This window comes from Balearica regulorum, chromosome 2, assembly GCF_011004875.1.
Source record: "Balearica regulorum gibbericeps isolate bBalReg1 chromosome 2, bBalReg1.pri, whole genome shotgun sequence".
NCBI lineage: Eukaryota > Metazoa > Chordata > Aves > Gruiformes > Gruidae > Balearica > Balearica regulorum.
Genome location: NC_046185.1, coordinates 72,229,142 through 72,246,950, shown reverse-complemented (window position 1 = coordinate 72,246,950; position 17,809 = coordinate 72,229,142). Strand labels below are relative to the sequence as shown.

Sequence of the window (17,809 nt, the reverse complement as noted above, 5' to 3'; positions counted from 1 at the left end):
CAGTGCAGCAATGACATAAGCTTTATTTCCTTAGGAAGTCATGCTAAAAATAAAGAAACATTGAATTTATTTTCGTTTAAGCTAATTGATTTCCTTGTGAGGCAAAGAACAATGAAACTGCATATATCTTCTATGTTTTGCACAGCAGAGTTACAGCTCTATTACCAAATTCTGTGTAGAATTCACATTGCCACAAGTTAATCCTTTCAAAAGCCTTCACCAAAAATTTATACGCACAGCATTGTGATGCGAACCGATGCAATGTCCCCATTTTAATATATTATCTCCCCTCTCTCCTCCCAATAGAGTGAGGTCATTTGAGACAGAAAAAAACCCTACTTGTGCTTCTATTCATATACAGTGTATAAACATACAGCAAATTTTTCATGATCTCAGTAATACATTTGGAGACTTAAAGATGGGACATAAATTCTTAGTCATATTTCCTGAAGATTTATCAGTTGAATTATTGCATTTTAATTCAAATATATCAGCTCTGAAATAGTTACTGAATCACTCTGTAATCTTTTAAACTAGAAAAAGGTGACCAAAAATTTGACCTAGAAAGTGACCAAATTCAATGCTTAAAAGAATTCATCAGGGACAATGCAGCTGTGTCTTTCTAAAGTCCTTTAGTAGCTCAGCATGCTGCAAAATTTTGCTCCACAATTCAGTTAAATAGTATTTCTAGGATTTAATTATTCAACGATACAATAAAATACCTTAAACATGAATAACTAGATGATCCTTTCTGGCTGTACAGTATTCCACATTTTACTAACCTATCTTCCTCATTTCACAACACGCAACACAGACCATATTTTAAGTCAATAAAGGAGAACACTCACCAGACCAGCCATTCAACTTTGTCATCGAGAAAAAGTGCCCTTCCTTGCAAGGACATTAAGCTTTCCATTGGTGCAGCTAACGAGCAAACACTTTAAAATTGCAGGTAATTTCTCTTCCTTACTCCACAATTATCTAAAATGATGCCATTTCAATCTTTCACTCCCTATGGATTGCTCTTTTGGTGGTGATTTTTATGACAAAACTCTTTGCTCGGAAAAGTTTAAGTCTCCTCTTCTGTCAGGAGGACAGAAAGGAAAGGTCTTAAGGGAAGACCCCTCCTCCTCCCCAACCTGGTGTGCCCTACCAGGGAATTCTGCTATTCTGAGAACTGAGGATGATAAACTACAGCGGAGTAAAACCCCGAGAGAAAAGGGACAACTGAAACAATAGCACTGTAGCAAAACTCTCCCTTTACAAACAACTGAAGGAAACATCTGTAGGTTTTGCCCTTGTGGGGTTCTTCAAGTTCTTAAAGCTCTTAAAGCTTCTTTTACTGTAACACCTGCAGGGCTAGGGAGACTGAATGTACCACCACTGACATTATCATCTCTTTTCTGAGAGCTCACCATTAAAACTGGGATAATTACTCATAAGCCAACTAAGTGGAAGGTATTTGCAGCAAGACCTTTCTGTTGCCTTTTAGAGAAATTTATATACAGAATATTCAGCATTTCTGTGACCAGAACAACTGGGTAAAAAGGCCACGTAGATTCTTTGTGCTACGTACTTAAGAGTACCATTACAGAAAAAATTGAGGACTTCATGGTATACACAAGTTTTTCAGTGATTTTCTATACATTTCAAACATCCACATTTGTAAGCTGCTGCCATCACACATAAAAGGATACTTTCAGCTACTCTGCATTGCCTTTATTGACCATATTTCAGTTCACTGTCTTTCCATGAAAGTTTCATGTATTCTGATACTCTGCAACTGCTTGGCTTGCTGCAAAATGTGCCTTATCACAGATTTGCAATTCAACTTTGAGACTTTCTTTTTGCATGTAAAATGATTGGTTTTGAACTGGCAAAGAGCGTGTAGTACATTTTAATAAGGATATATATTTAAAAAGAAAGTTTTACATGTAAGCAATATATACATATGTACTATTTTCATGTATATTTGAGTGAAAGAGCACAGTAACACTTATAAAAGTCTATTAGTAGTCTTAAAACCCTAATTTGAAACTAATTGAAATGTTCTGAGATCCATTGCCTAGTATTAGAAGGACAGCTTCCTTGAGAAAGACTGAAGAACATGAACAAGGACAACAGACTCTTGCAAAATTCAGCACATTTTCTAAGAGCAAGGAATTGAACACATCTGTATATTTATCTTATGGATAAATAACTTAGTTTAAAATATTTTTTTAAATTATTTTCAATTTTCTACAAAAAAAGTAGTGACTAGGACTTGTATGGACACATCTGAAGGGTACTTTCATCAATTGTAGTGCTTTAAAAATTTTGTTCACAGAAGGAATTATATTTTCGTTAAAATAATGATGTGTTCCCATAGTACAGTCACCAAATCTCACTATGCAGCTACAGTTTATTGTCTATCAAAATGGCAAGCTTGAAAGAATTGAACAAATGCAGCACATGTTCAGGAAATCTATTTTCAGTGCAATACCTTCACCAGACGATACATCACACTTACTCCAGGAGCGTATATGCACTTCCAGAAATTCATAGCATAGTGCAAGTGAATTTCCTTTTTGTATACTAGTTCATCATTTCATTTCCTTCCCCTCCAACTCTGGGACTGTACACATTATGCCATCTACATCACCAGCAAAAGACAGTTTTAGAAGATAAGTTAAAGAGGTTTATAGCTTTGCAAGCATGATTAACTCAAGATAAAAGCTTATGCAGGAATACGTTACATTTAAAACAACTCAAAGTAATTTAGTTTGGAAGGGATCTTGAGAGATCACATAAACCACTCTCTTGTTCAAAGAACAGCCAACTTCAAAGTTAGATGAGGATGTTCAGGTTGTCAGGTTGCATTTTGAGGTTCTCCAAAGATAGAGACACCTCCACCTTTCTGTCAATTTGTACAAGAGCTTAACTAATCTCAGTGTGATTTTTTTTCTCTCCCTACTGTCTTTTGAGCATTTCCCTTGCTGTAACTTGTGTCCACTACCTGACGTGTTTTTGCTGTGCACCTCCAAGAAGAGTTGGCTCCGTAGTCTTGATAACCCTCTTTTGGGAGTGCAAGGCAACAATGCGACCGACCCCTCCTCAATGCCCCCAGCCTTCTGGTTCTCTTCATACATCATACGCTCACATCTATGAGCAACTAGCCAGATTTATCTCACCAATTAATGTTTGACTTTAAATATAAGATCTGCAATGCCTCATCCATCAGTAAGTTTTTCTTACTGACTTACACTATACCTCATCACTTAGAAATGTGTTTTACAATAATCTTTTGAAAATACAGGTTAAACAGAAAAATTCACAGCTAATCTTTTCTGTTGGGCCACTGAGTCTACTCTAAAAAACTACCAAAACACTTGTTGCTAGGCAGTCTGCTGTTCCAAACCAAACAGACATCTTTGGTTTATTTAATTACAGATTGAACAAGAGAAACTGAATACAGTTTAAGCAGCAAGACCCTCCACACAGCTTTATCAGGCTACTTTTCCAAGCCAATAATCCAGTTATTTTTTCCCTTAAAATAACACCTTATATACATAGTTAAATTTATATATTCTTACTAAACAAGTACCCTTCCCTCTCAGAAAAAAGTGTTCAAAAATATGAAAAAAGGCATTAAGAGGGCAAGCAACAGCTATATTAACATTCCAAACTATTCCACCTATAGTGTGAAAAACATTTTAAAAAGCATAAGCCATTAAACCTGAACTTAGAAGATCAAAAATAATCTCTGCGTCTCATATAATGGAGAAATTGGTCCCACACATGTAACATGAATAAGATCATCCTGAACCGCAATGAAACCAGTTTGTTTCAGTAACCCTTTGCCTCTAACACCACCTTGTCCGAAAGAAACATCAGCTTACTTTAATGAGACAATACTCAGTTAGGGGGCAAGTGTGGGTGCTGGCCACCACGCATGGTCTTCCGACAAAGCCGGATTAAAACCTTAAATCCACAAAGAGGAAAAGAGTTGAGGATACTCTTCCCATTTCATAGTCACTGGTGGAAAACCATGCAGCCTTCTGCAGCTGGGTTCTCAGGGGTTAAGAGCATTAAACAGAATGATTTTCAGTTTTCATTTCTTGTCATTCATTCATTCCCTTTCATTTCGCATTTCACTGTGAAGTGTGAACATCTGTGTCACACCTCAGGCACCAGAAGATGCCTGAGGAAAAGGAAAGGAACAAAAAGGGAAAATTAAAAGTTCAAAGCTCTTTAAATACTACTTGGTTACATGTCTTTGTTTTCATGGCAAAGCTCAGATTTTGTTATTTTAAATACACGAAGTGTTTAAAATGCGTATTATTGAAACATTTAAAATCTACAGGTTTTTAATTTGCAACAAATACTTGGACTTAAGGAAACAAGCAAACTCATTTTAGTCATTTCAGTTTTCACTTACTTACTTGAAGGTAAAGGGTAAGCTAATTTCTTTCCAGTATTTTATCTGTTCTTGTAACAGCTCATCAGTGAAAAATCCTACACATGAACTACTGAGCATGATAAGCATAGACTGATTTTTTTTTTTTTTTTAAGGTATCAATACTGAGAACCAGAACTTGTACTGGGGATAGACAGTACAGTCTTTCAAGGCAAAAACATAACATCCGATACAAGATCAAGCATGTCAGAGTACAAGATTCTAAAGTGTAATCAGCCTATTGCCCCAGTTAAAGCCAACTTAGATTGGAAGGTTACTGCTTAAATCAAAGACATTTTGGAATTTCCCAACCTTGAAACAGTGTCACATACTTCAATATGACTACTTCATTTTCACTGTAGCCTTTTGCCCTCAAATGACACAGTAGCATACAAATAGCATTAGTGTCACAGAAAGGTAAATCAGTCATGATGATTTGTGTTGCTACACCAGTGAGGCTTTCCTCACTCCAAATTTGGAAACTGTAGTGGTACCTTTATCAAGACAGACTGCAACAGTGGTAATCTTCAGGTACCATACTTAAAAAAAAAAAAAAGGAAAACTGTAATCAAAAAGAATTCCCTGCACCATAAGCCTGCCTTTAAAAATAACTAGCTGTGGTTTAAGCCTGTATCGTGGCTTAACCCCAGCTGGCAACTGAGTACCACACAGCTGCTCGCTCGCTCACTCCCTGCAATGGTGGGGTGAGGGAGAGAATCAGAAGAATAAAGGTGAGGAAACTTGTAGGTTGAGACAAAAGCAGTTTAATAATAAAAATAAAATAAAAGAAACCCAACAAATTGTCATGAAAAGGATATTAAAAAATAAAAGAAATAAAACCCAAGGAAGACAAGTGATGCAAATGAAAACAATTGCTCACCACCAACCAACCAATGCCCAGACTGTCCCTGAGCAGCGGCCCTTGGCCAGTTTTTCCCCTAGCTTATATACTGAGCATGATGTCATATGGTATAGAATACCCCTTTGGCCAGTTGGGGTCAGCTGTCCTGGCTGTGTCCCCTCCCAGCTTCTTGTGTACCCCCAGACTCCTTGCTGGCAGGGCAGTATGAGCTGAAAAGTCCTTGACGTAGTGTAAGCATTGCTTAGCAACAACGAAAACATCAGTGTGTTATCGACATTATTCTCATCCTAAATCCAAAGCACAGCACTATACCAGCTACTAGGAAGAAAACTAACTCTACCCCAGCCGAAGCCAAGACAACCTGTTATGCTGAAAGGCAAATATTTTTCTCAAAGGCAGCTCTTCCAGGAGAGCTCTATCCAGGCTATCTAGCAGGATAACAGAGGGTCAGGATGGGTTGATGCAAGACAGCCTGTTGGTATGACACAACTTTGAAAGAAAACCCCACGTTAAAGCAGCTTTTCAGCAGAGATAACTTTAGAAATAATAAAGCCTCATAATATAATTTAATTTATATTCTATCTTAAAGGAAAACCAGAAGCTTTCGGATTCATAACTCTTTCCTAATGCATACCTCAATGTTTTGGGACTTGTGAAGATAAGTAACCTCACAGAAGAGAGAGAAATTTTCTATCTTGCTTAAAATGAGATATGTAGTAAGTCAGTAGCAGCAGTGCTTCGATGAAGAAAATGCAAATATCTTGAGAAAAACATCTTCAGGGAAGCTGAAGTCAAGACTAGGAAAAGCCAATTTTAACTTAGAAACAGTTATCAAGCAAGTGCACTTACTAATTCGTATGTTTTATCTCAGTATTATTCTTGAAATAATTTTAAAAATAAAATAATAGTAGTAGTATGTGCATATGCATGTAGGCATGGGATAAATATGGTGACAGAGTGAGTACAACATATAGAAGACAGACTAGATTACCTGTTCTGAACTGGTGAGGCACAGCGATAACAAAAAGTGTGGTATAACACAGAAAGCACCTATGAGACTTCGGAAAGCTCAGTTTGAGCTCCATGTCTGTGTTAGTCTTAATTTTTCAGTGGCAGCAGCAGTCAGATGAGATGCACAGCAGCAGGGCAACAAGGAGGAGAAGGAACTGACAGGGGAAGCTTTCTTCACAAAGACTGGGAACCCTGGGCTAAACAAAAGTCCTCTTGAAGTCCTCTTCAGCACTGTCTTTGATGACAGGCTTTGTATGCAGCTGTGATTTAGATGGTTGGTTTAGATAGGCAAACCTATTCATACCCTGTAAATAAAGCTCTATTTAACATATGTTAATTTCGGATTAGAGCAATTTTTTGTCTATAATACATATGTAATAGACAGCTCCAATCTCTTCTGCAGACACTAATCTGAGAGAAAAATTGCTTCTTTTCACTATGTCTGAGCCTCAAATTGTACTGAGATAATTTGAGTAGCAGAAGCAGTCTAGCTACACCAACATGAGACTCACAAGCTTGCCCCGGTTTTCTGTAGTTCACCTACGCATGCAGTTTGCTCTATTTCTAATTTTCTTTTTTCCAATCACAGCCTGCAGGATATACCTCATAAATTTCACTTAGAAGGTAAAATGTTCACACAAAGTACATTTTTAAAACAATCACTGTATTCTTCAGAGAAACAATATAATAAATGACAAAATATTCTTGGCCCTCATCTCGAGTACGCTTATTTAAAAGCATTTAACAGTCAACATTGTTCTAGGTGTTGACATGGTGAGACAGTAAAACATATTTAAAGAAATGGAAGAAGAAATGTTAACAACGGATATGTTTTATGCTCTCTAAACTAAGAGCTGTTCCACATAATTTGTTTTCTAAATTGTGTACTGTTTTATAGAAAGAAAATAGAACTTGATTGATTCCCTTAAGTGAGTAAACACAGCAAGGAAGAAAATTGATTATTAAGAAAATAATTATACTTGGTATTGTCAGGAGGTAAAAAACAGTGTATAGGGAAATAAATGCAGGTGTATGTACTCTGCCAGCTGTGGTGGCTTCTACAGTTCTGATACCCACCAAGGTTCCAAACATGCCTTCATAGGATTAGGTACACAGTAAGTCTTGTTACACACATTTTACCTATATATTCGTCTCAAAAAACGCTATATCACAACAGATCAGTTAGAAGGTAGGTCTATCTTGGACCACTTGTCATTTTGACAAAAAGGACTTAAGACATTACCCAGGGGCTGAAGTGAAGCAGGTGAAAACTATCTCCCCATCCCTGAAATGCTGATGGCAGCCTTAAAAATGGAGAAGAGACATATCCCTGTACTAACTGCAGCTTGCACAGTCTTGACCTTCAGATATAGTAAATGAAATTGGTGCAAACATATTTAGTTTACAAAAATCAAGCAGCTGCATGATTTAATTACGATTCGAAGTCCCAGACATAACAATTCAGCAATTGAAAATCAGCATCTTACAGTTGTTTACTAATAGTTCTCAAAAAATGTTCAGGTTTTTTTTCATATCAGAGTTATTAATTAATTATGATTAGCATTAACTAACACCTTTTTTTGATAATCTCAGATGGCAGGCTAGGCAGTAAAAAAAGAGCCCTCTGAAGACAACATATGTTAGCAGGACTATGAGAAGGACTACTCCTCTAAGGAAAAAGAAAACCAGATTTACCATTTCAATATTTTTCCATAACATATTTCAGTTATGTCAATTCAAATCTACTAAAGACCAGTATGGCAAAAATGGGTAAGTTGGCTTTATCAGTACACTGCAAAGTGATTTAAATATTTAAATATTTAAATATTCCTGAAGCGTGGCAAGAGTCCATGACAAATGTTTGTCCATATTTAATACTGAAGATATGCAAGTTAAACTTTTTTTTTATAAAACAGATTTAGCTCATGCCTAAGATTCCCTCTTTCAATAGAGCATTCAGGGAAAGAAAGATTTGACTACAAATATATACTTAATTTTACTTTACATCTTTCAATAAGGGGAGTGAGGCAAGTAACGACTACTATAAGAATATTAAAGAAGGAGAAACTAGAATGTGGACTAACTAACTGTTGAAAACTTCATTGCAGAGAAGAAATATTTTTTTTTATTATTTGTATGGTTACTGTATATTTTACCTCAATTGTTAAAAAGGAAAGTATTAATGACCATTTTAATTCATGAAAGTAACAGTCAATACAACAAAGGATCATTCATTCCATATGTTACATTCTCCTTCCAAAACACACACTTCAAATTTAAATTCATCAGATTACATAAGCATTTTTTCAGTTGTCTGCAGAGTATCAAATATGATAAACATATCTAAGAAACCAAGAATGTGTTGCAGATAAGATGTATAGAAAATTTGGTTTATATGAGGTAATAACAGTAATCTTCTCCACAGTGAGTGATATTAACTCAGACACAACACAGTCATTTAGTGCTCAGAAAATAAATGAATGTGCTAGTTTCCAATTTAGAACATCCTATTTTCACTGCCGGAGAAACAGCATAAAAGGAGGCTTTCCCACTGTATTCGGAGTAGGCACAGGAAAGGTGAAACAGGAAGGAAAGGAAAACAACTGCAGAGGAAGAAAACAAAAAGGAAAATAAAAGAAAAAACCCAACAACGTATTAACTGGCAGGACACAATTCGCCTGTCACAGAACACAGCATGGTAACTTAGTTTTCTATCTACAGCTTCTATTCTCATTATCACCTCTTATGGTCTGCCTCATTATTTTTCCTCAGAAAATACTTCTAAAAGTGTACAATCTGTAAATGCTAAAACACAGGAAAGACATGGCTTCCTACCTATGACTCTTTACAACATCTAGAGGCACCACTTTTATATATTAGCATGGCTATTACTGACACTACTAATACTAAGGTTCATTTGACTTCCAGTCCAAAAAAATAGAAAAACAGTTTAAAACACCACAGTGACAAACTCCAAATATGCATACAACATGGTAATTTTTCCCTTCTTTCATAGAAACCTCTCTGCTATAATGTAGTAACAATACATAAATAATAATAAACAACAATAAATTAGAATTTGAAGAAGACATCTTACATCCAGAGTTTAAAGCTACAGTTAGTAGCTGCAGATTAATCACAGAGGTAGGCGAGTTCTATCATCTTCCATTAATACACTGCTTCTCAAAATACATTTTGCCTTAAAGTTACTAGGGATCACTAGAAACCGTTTGCCTTCTGTAACATTACAAAGGAACCTGCATTTTAACACATAGTATTCTCCCCAGCTGAAAGTTTTAAAGTAACTCTGTTTTCTTTTTGAGACTGAACAATCAATGACTTTGTACATTATTTCTGAAGTTAATACTGTGTTAATCTGGAGTCGCTCATTAAGAAATACCTCTAAGATAAGAGTGAAGCCACACATAAAATGTAATATATGAGTAAATAATCAGTGCACAGAAATAGGTGCTTCAAGCCCTGGAAGCAAATCTAGCGGTGGTCAGACCACTGCAGGGGAGGACAAAGTTGGTCCTCGAGGAATACAGCAAAAATGCCTCAAGGCAAAAAGCAGAGACTGCTTTTGGACTAGCAATCTGTAATTCCTCTGAGGAAGAAAAAGATGGATGATCGCTAGCGTTATTATGTTCTTGAGTTTACTCAAATGAAGCAACTCTTTCAACTGACAATGCTGAGCTGATGGTGTGGAACATAAGTGAACTCTTAGAAGAGTTCACTAAGTCTTCCCCCTCAAAAAAGGAAGAGTTTATAACAGGTAGGAAAGGGTTGCAGAAGCTATTAGGAAACAGGATATTACAGATATGAACAGGCATGTCTTAATAGCTTCTCTAACTTACTGAGAACTCAGCTACTGAAAATTGTTTAGGGATGAAGGGCTGGTTTGTTTTTAACTTGTCACTTTGTATCATGGCATTTACAGTTCAGCAATTGGTCAAAATAAAGCTTATGCAATCATAAAACTGCTTGAACTCATTTTAGTATTATAAGAGATGATGATTGTTCTACACTAAAGTTGGTTGATTTTTTTGTTTGTGTTGGTTTTTTTTTAAAAAAAATCAAAATATGCAATGAATTGTTTGCAGAAGTCCTTACCTCCTCTGTGGACTACGGCTCTGAGAGAACTCTGAATCACTGTCCTTTGACGTTGGAGAGCCCTTATACGTATAAAAAACATCCTCTGTTTCAGTAATATAACTAATCTCATTTGTAAGGTTATCTACAGATGAGTGTCGTGGTTTACGAATTTCATGACGTAGTCTAGGACTCCGCCTTAAAAATAAGGAACACAAACATACGTTGGAAGATTAGAATAATTCATAAAACTTTATCAAAGTGAAATTTCTGTCCTATTGTAATCTATGTAACAAAGTCTTCATGACAGGCCTATAGGTCTCACTTCAAATAATCAATTTTTAAACACTTTGTGAGGTATACTAGGCAATCATACACTGCTGGGTTCAGTACACTGAGCTGATTTGTTTCTGCCTCCCCCTCCCCCCCCCCCCCCAAAATGCTACCTGTACTGTTAAAGTTTAATCATAGGATAATTTAGGTTGGAAGGGCCCTATGGAGGACATATACTACAATCTCCTGCTCAAAGCAGAGTCAAGTGAGGTCAGAGCAGGCTGCTTAAGTCTTTATCCAGTCAGATCTCAAAAAACTTGAAGGATGGAGACAGCACAACTTCTCTAAGCAACCACTACTCAACTGTCCTTGTGACAAAGCAGTTTTTCATTCCATCCAGACAGAGCTTCTCTTGTTTCAACATATACTTGTTGCCTCATCCTCCCACCACGCAACACTGAAGAACCTGGCCTCATCTTCTAGTTATCCTCCTCCTAAGTACTGCCAGGCTGTTGTCAGGCATCTGGGAAACCCTTTCTTCTCCAGGCTGAATAAGTGCAGTTGTCTCAGTCTCTGCTCATAGGCTAAGTGCTCCAGCCTCCTGACTACTTTGGTGGCTTGTGGCCTTTTCTGAGCTTGCTCCAGTTTGTCAGTGTCCTTCTTGTTTTAATGGACACAGAGGTGGCTGCAGCATTCTAGATAATGACCACTGAGCAAAAGGCGATAATGACTTCCCTTGATCTACCATCTGTGCTTCTGTTAATATCACCACGTTGCTGTTGGACTTCTTTGCTGCCAGGGGACACCAGATAGCTCGTGTACAGCTTGCTGCCTACAAAGATTACCAGGTCCTTTTCCAGAGAGTTGCATCACAGACAGTACTGTTGCACTGGGTTCCTCCTTCCCAGGACTTTGCATTTGTCTTCACTGAATTTCATACAGTTCCTATTGGTCCATTTCTCCAGACTATCAAGGTCCCTTTGGATAGCAGTCCTGCCCCCAAGCTTAGTAACTCGTCCCTCCAGTTTTATGTCATCTGCAAACTTTATGAGCAAGCACTCTATTGCCTCCTCCAGGTCATAAAGATGTTAAGCAGGACAGGTCCCAAGACAGATCCCTGCAGTACTCCACTTGTTACTGGCTTCCAGATAGAGTATGACCCATTAACAACTCCTCTGTGAGTACAGTCATCCAACCCTTTATTTTTAAAACCATCTTGTTGTCCACCCTTCCATAACATAATGTCTTAACTTGGGTATAATATTTTGGCAGACAGTATCAAAAGCCTTGCTAAAGTTGAGGTGACACCCACTCTTCTCCTGTCATCATATATACTCTCAGAATAACAATGTTTAAATATACACACACACTCTACATAATTATTCTGCTGGAGTACATACAATTGGAAAAGGTAGGAGGCTGGAAGGTATGGGAAAAGCTGAAACTGGATTTACCAATTAGGGGTAACAGGAGGTGATCGAGAAGGAAGGCTTTTGGTCTCTAGATGCTCAACAGATAAAGATCGTCTCATAGATGGGTTCCAAACCATCCCACCTATAACTTTTCTGCAGTACTGGCTGTTTACAGACCTGAAGAAAAAGTAAAAAACTGTACGTGAATTATTTTGTGTAGAAAACTTAAATGAAATAAAATATAAAATTGACTTTCATAAGCATAATTCATGTATTTTAAAGAGCCCCCTGTGCTTACTCCTTCTTACTTATGCATTTGCATTCTCAGAGAGTCATTTGCTGTCCTTCACCTGTGGCAATCAAACTGTTTGTTAATCCCTGCTACAATGCTAATCACAAACCTGGGTAAAAATAACTTTTTCTGAAAGTTATTTTTAACCCAATTGTGTTCAAGAAGATGGAGGGGAAAAACAGGAAATTCGGTATGTCCTATTGGCACTGGTCCAAGTGCCTGACAAAACACAGTTCAAATACAGGCAAAAGACTCTAGACGTTCCCTGTTAAAACTCATAAAGGGGTAACAATTCACAAATGGCTTCATTGAGCACAGGACCACTTTAACCATCTACCTGCTGGCTCAGCAAATAAGTGCTACATCAGACCACTCTCTGTTTCCAGAAGGAAGCCACATTTGGGTAATGTGTTTCTTATAGGAATAAACCATTACAGAAAGAGTTGACACACGAAGGGGATCTCCAAGTTTGGACTGCTGCTTGTGAGAAGTCAAGATAGAGTTTGCACCAGAACCTCAGCTAGGAAAGCAATAAAAATATCTTACTAGTGGAATTATACAGCATAAAGTAAACTTTAAAGCAAATCAAAATTGAGATAAACTAACTTTTATGTATCTTCTTACACAGCATTCCACAAGACAAGCAGAGAGATAAGCTGCTCATCCTCAAATTTACAGGCCTAGGATGTCTCCTCATGGAAAGCAGCATTTTATGAGTTACAGAGAACCCACCTTTGGCCCACTAAGTCCTGAGCTGTACATAATGGGTGCCTGGGATAGCAGAGTACGTGAGGAATTTACTATAGAGCTGAAATGTCTCAATTTTACATAGCATAAAAAAAAAGTTGTTTGTGCTGTGGATATTACTCATGCTAATATCAAACCTTAAGTATGCTTTGCATTGTACTGCTTTTAGTTTATACAAGTAAAAGAGAAAAAGCAACCAAAACCTATTTTAATATTCTGAAGTATTTTACATCATCTTGTTCATGATTCTAAAGTCTTTCATCTTCTAAATGTGTACTTTTAAAGCTTCTCCCAGTTAAAAAAAAAAAAAAAAAAGAGGGAAAACTTAATATGAAGCATCTATGTCAAAATCAGTTACCCATGTACAGTTTTAAGCTTAGTAAACACACAGCCCATGAACTCAGGAGAAGCTTTTGCCTGTATTATCCATTTTATTTCTGTAAGTCTGCTGAGTATCAATGACAAGGCACCAACTACTCTGGTCTTCTACAAAAACAAAATGTTCTTTCAAAGAAGCCTTATATGGATGGAGTGGAGAGGGAGAGTGGAAAAAGAGGATGTATTACAAAAAATGCATCTTGAAGAATTCCATATATTTTGCATTAATCAGCTTCCTTTTTTTACAAGTGCCTGTTCACGTGTTTTCCAATGCAGGTGACTTTCAAGGTGCAACATAACTCATGTGATGGAAACCAGAGCCCTAATCCCAAACCCCCAACCCTGGTCACAGAATCACTTTAACAGTATGTTCTCTAGATATTTCTGTTAAGGTACATAACATAAACAATCTCCTAAACTCCAAGCAGCTGCTGTTCAGATGTCAAATACAAGGATATTTCTCTCATACTGAGAGGCTGCCAATGCCCTTCTGGAATGGGCTGTAATATCTTGAGGTGACAGTTCCTTACTCCCATCTATTACCGAGATTATCCTTTGTGAAAAAATACGTACATTTTTAGCTTTTCAGCAAGGAATGAGAATGCACCTGGGAGAGGTTATTCAGCATTCAGTCCAGAAACATTGAATGAATTTACCTCTCAGAATCTGGGAGATGTAATTCAGTCTGCCCTTAGAATAAGGCTTACAGGTGATTTATACAACTCAGAAGCCTATTTTAAATGGCATTCCACTAGCACCTTAAGCTAAGAGAATCTAGAAGGGCACAGAGATGTGTGAACAAGAAACTGTACTAAAGGGTAGAAAGAGTTCAGTTATTTGAACTGATGCAATAAGAGCTAGGATATCTGCCTCAGATGAGTGTAAAAGAACATAGTACAAGAAAGTTACAAATTCCAGAGGAAAACTTGTGATACTTAAGGTGGTAAAACTTGAGTGTAACCTCTTTCAAAGCTGACAGAAGTTTAATGAACAAAGACAAGTCAATCTTAAAATCTCCAGGGTTGTATGGTGTGGTTGGTGTGGGTTTTGTGTGTGGGTTTTGTTTGGTTTTCTTTGGTGTTTTTTGGGTTTGGGTGTTTGGTGGTGGTGATGGGGGGGGGGGGGTTGTGGGGGGTTTGTTTTTTTTTTTTACTCAATGCAAAATTTGTCTCCCTTTCATAAGGGAGAAAGCAAAATCCCTTTTTTGGTTGCGTAGCTTCCACATGAGCTCAGAGCCATCCCTGACAAGGAACATGGAAGCTCGTGCTGTCTCTTACAACATTCCACAATCACAAACAAGTGGGAAAGTAAAAATTTTCAATGTACGACAAACGACTTCTGAAGTGACTTGTTCACACTTTTTCTTAAATCTTTTGAGAAAATAATTTGCTGACAGTGACCAAGCTGATAGGAACTACCGAAAGTCTTCCAAAATTTCTGTTGCTTCTTACATGCTTTAGCAGTCTCTCACAGTAAATGTTGCTGAGTCATTTCTGCCTCATGTAGATCCTAAATTTCATGGTTGTTGCTGGCATAAATAAGGCCAAAGAATGCATTAGTACAGAGGATATCATTAAGCTGATGGAAGATATCACAATGAACAATTTTCCCTAGAGATTCCTTAAGAGCCTAAATAAGTAATTCACCAGAGATAACATGAAATTACTTGAAGTCTTTCTTAGTAATTCAGTTGTAATTCAATGACAACTATTCTGCATGCTACAGGCTATTAAGTAATTGTAACAGTAAATTTGTCAAAAATCAGATATTTACTAAAAATTGGAATGATACTGAACTGGCACCCTTTGGAACTCAGACTGTTTTCTTTCTTAACATTACAAGGGCTGTGCAATGCCTATGTGTACATGTGTATACACAAGCATTGGGATTTTGAATTTGTTTGAAAATTTGAGAGAAATAAGGACTTCAGGACGTGACAATCCTTAAAGCTTTGAGAAAGTCACCTCCTCAAAAGGTTCATTGTTGCAAGAACAAGTTCATATGACCCCATAGAGGAGCTAATTCTCAAAATACGGATCTGTAAGATGTTAGAAAATCAGATTACTTTCCGTACAACTACTTGTTTTCACTTGCTTCAGCTATGGTCTAGTACCAGGTGGTATGGAATTCCACTCCAGCAGAAAACATAACATTTTATCCGCCTTCTTATTGTTGGACAGCCCTCAGGGGTTAACTGAATTCATTTACAAGTAATCCTAGTCCATTTGGTATAAGTTTCTGCAGTATCTAAGAGATATATGACAGTATGAAAAGCCAGCCAGCCACTAAAGTTTGGGAAGCTATCTGAAGTATGATGATATCATTCAAAAGTTGAAGGTTATCCAAATAGAAAAAAAATTCTGACAAATTAGATGTAAAGTTAAATTGTTAAGGGAACACATTGCAAAATACCCACAAACACCACCCACAAAAAGAAAACAATAAAATACTTCTCCAAAAATCATCAGAACAAGCAGGTTTCCAGAGAATCTACAGAGACTACAGATGATCAAAGGACCAAAGAACCATCCAAAATCTCACATCCAGAGAAGATAATGACATAAGACTTTCTTTTTCATTCACTATTAATATGAAAGACTTTTGATATGTTTCATGACAAAGTTTTTTTGGGGGCTAGAGAGAGACAGGGACAAAACATGGACAAGACTGACAACACACGACATGATGCAAAATGAAACAGTAGAACAAATCAAAATAATGAAAGAAATCACTGGGACTGATACTTATCAAAAGAATGTAAAAATCTCTAAGATGAAACAGCAGAACTACTTGAGTATAACCACCCACTTTAAACTAGTGATTTAATTTACTAAAGATTTCAAAAAGGCATTTGACAAGGTCCCTTAAACCCGTAAAGAAACTAAGGAGCTAGGGAATAGGGTCCTTCCTTGGAGGAATTACTTGTTCACTTGTGACATAAGAGAGAACAGGAAAAAATGTTTTAGATTTATAGTGAGAAAAGATCAGCAGTGAAGTCTTAGAGGGGTATCCGTTGGGGGCTCTTCTGTTCAACATATTCACTACTGAACAAAGGTTCCTGAAGATAATCACACAGGATGGCAAAAAAAAAAAAAAGATCAGTTGTGAAGAAATGTAGAAGGACATTACAATGTCAAGTGATTAGACAATAAAGTGGCAGATGAAGTTTAATGAAGTTAGGGCCCAGTTGGTACGTATGGGAAGGAACAAGCCCAACTTCAAACAGAGAGATGACAGGCTCTGAAGTATTACTTGTGGGGAGTTAGCTCTTAGATACTGCTATGAAGCTACCAGTTCCATGACTAGCAGAAGCCAACAAAGCAAATAAAAGACTGGAAGTGTCACAGAAGTGATATCTTGAATACCTGAATAGGATTTTTTTTTTTCATCTCGATGTCAGTATGAGTGGTTAGTATCACGTACTCCAGGAATTTCCCTAACGTATTAGGCAGACTGTGTATATGACAATAAGAGTAAACAGTTCAAAACAACACTGTTCTGTAAATTCTTTTATTGGATGGATCATTAGCTATGTGACATTTTTACTTTCTACTGTTTTTGTACCTTGAATTGAAACAGCAAGTTGAAACACCACCAGTAAAACATACTTATATTCAAATTACCTTTTACAAATTTATAAGGAAAGTTCTATTGTAACGACACAACGTTGCAGAAACTGAAACCACAGCTACATATATAACTTGCCCAATGACATGCATACAGATTGGGTCACAGCTGTGAGCAGAATCAAACTCTGCCACTCCAACTTGAGCTATCACTGCCACAAACCCTCCCTTTCCCGTTACAAAGCAAAGCATGCTTTCACACAATACTTACTTTGCTGGATTTCTAGAACCCAGGGTCCAATAATGTGACAATATCTTTTTTTCATGAGGTAGCGACTTCTTTGCCTGAAAAAACGTGTGATGCTCTACACAAGATTTCCACAGATTTTTGCATGCTCTGTAATTTAACATGTTGAAGGCAACAATATGCTCTCTGGATTCATTCTGTAATTGCAGGAAATAACATGTTTCAATATATATAAAGCAGATCAAACACAGTAAAAAAAGGTCATAAAACTATCATGTAAATAACAACAATACAATTACTTTTAGCTTGAATAGAAAAACTGCATTTAGGAAAATAAAACTTCAGCATATAGTAGATTTTGAGCTGGAGATGGCCAAAATAGCCCTGTGACTTTATGAAATTCTAAACTGCAAAATGGACACTAAAAGTTCAAGCAATACTGAAAAACTATCAATAAAGTTTTTCCGTTCCTAATCCTTACAGTGTTAATGAAA

At 37.0% G+C, this 17,809-nt stretch overlaps 1 protein-coding gene across 5 annotated transcripts in view; it reads right to left on the bottom strand.

Annotated features, from left to right (window-relative positions):
• PTPN3 (protein tyrosine phosphatase non-receptor type 3) overlaps positions 1 to 17,809 on the bottom strand; it is a 178,781-nt gene that overhangs the window by 40,628 nt on the left and 120,344 nt on the right. For all 5 annotated transcript variants that reach the window (XM_075744676.1, XM_075744677.1, XM_075744680.1 and 2 more), the window contains 3 exons: positions 17,340 to 17,512; positions 12,128 to 12,262; positions 10,422 to 10,598 (listed from right to left, as the gene is read on the bottom strand). In XM_075744676.1, coding sequence (XP_075600791.1) covers positions 10,422 to 10,598; positions 12,128 to 12,262; positions 17,340 to 17,512 — 485 coding nt within the window. The remainder of the gene's footprint in view (positions 1 to 10,421; positions 10,599 to 12,127; positions 12,263 to 17,339; positions 17,513 to 17,809) is intronic.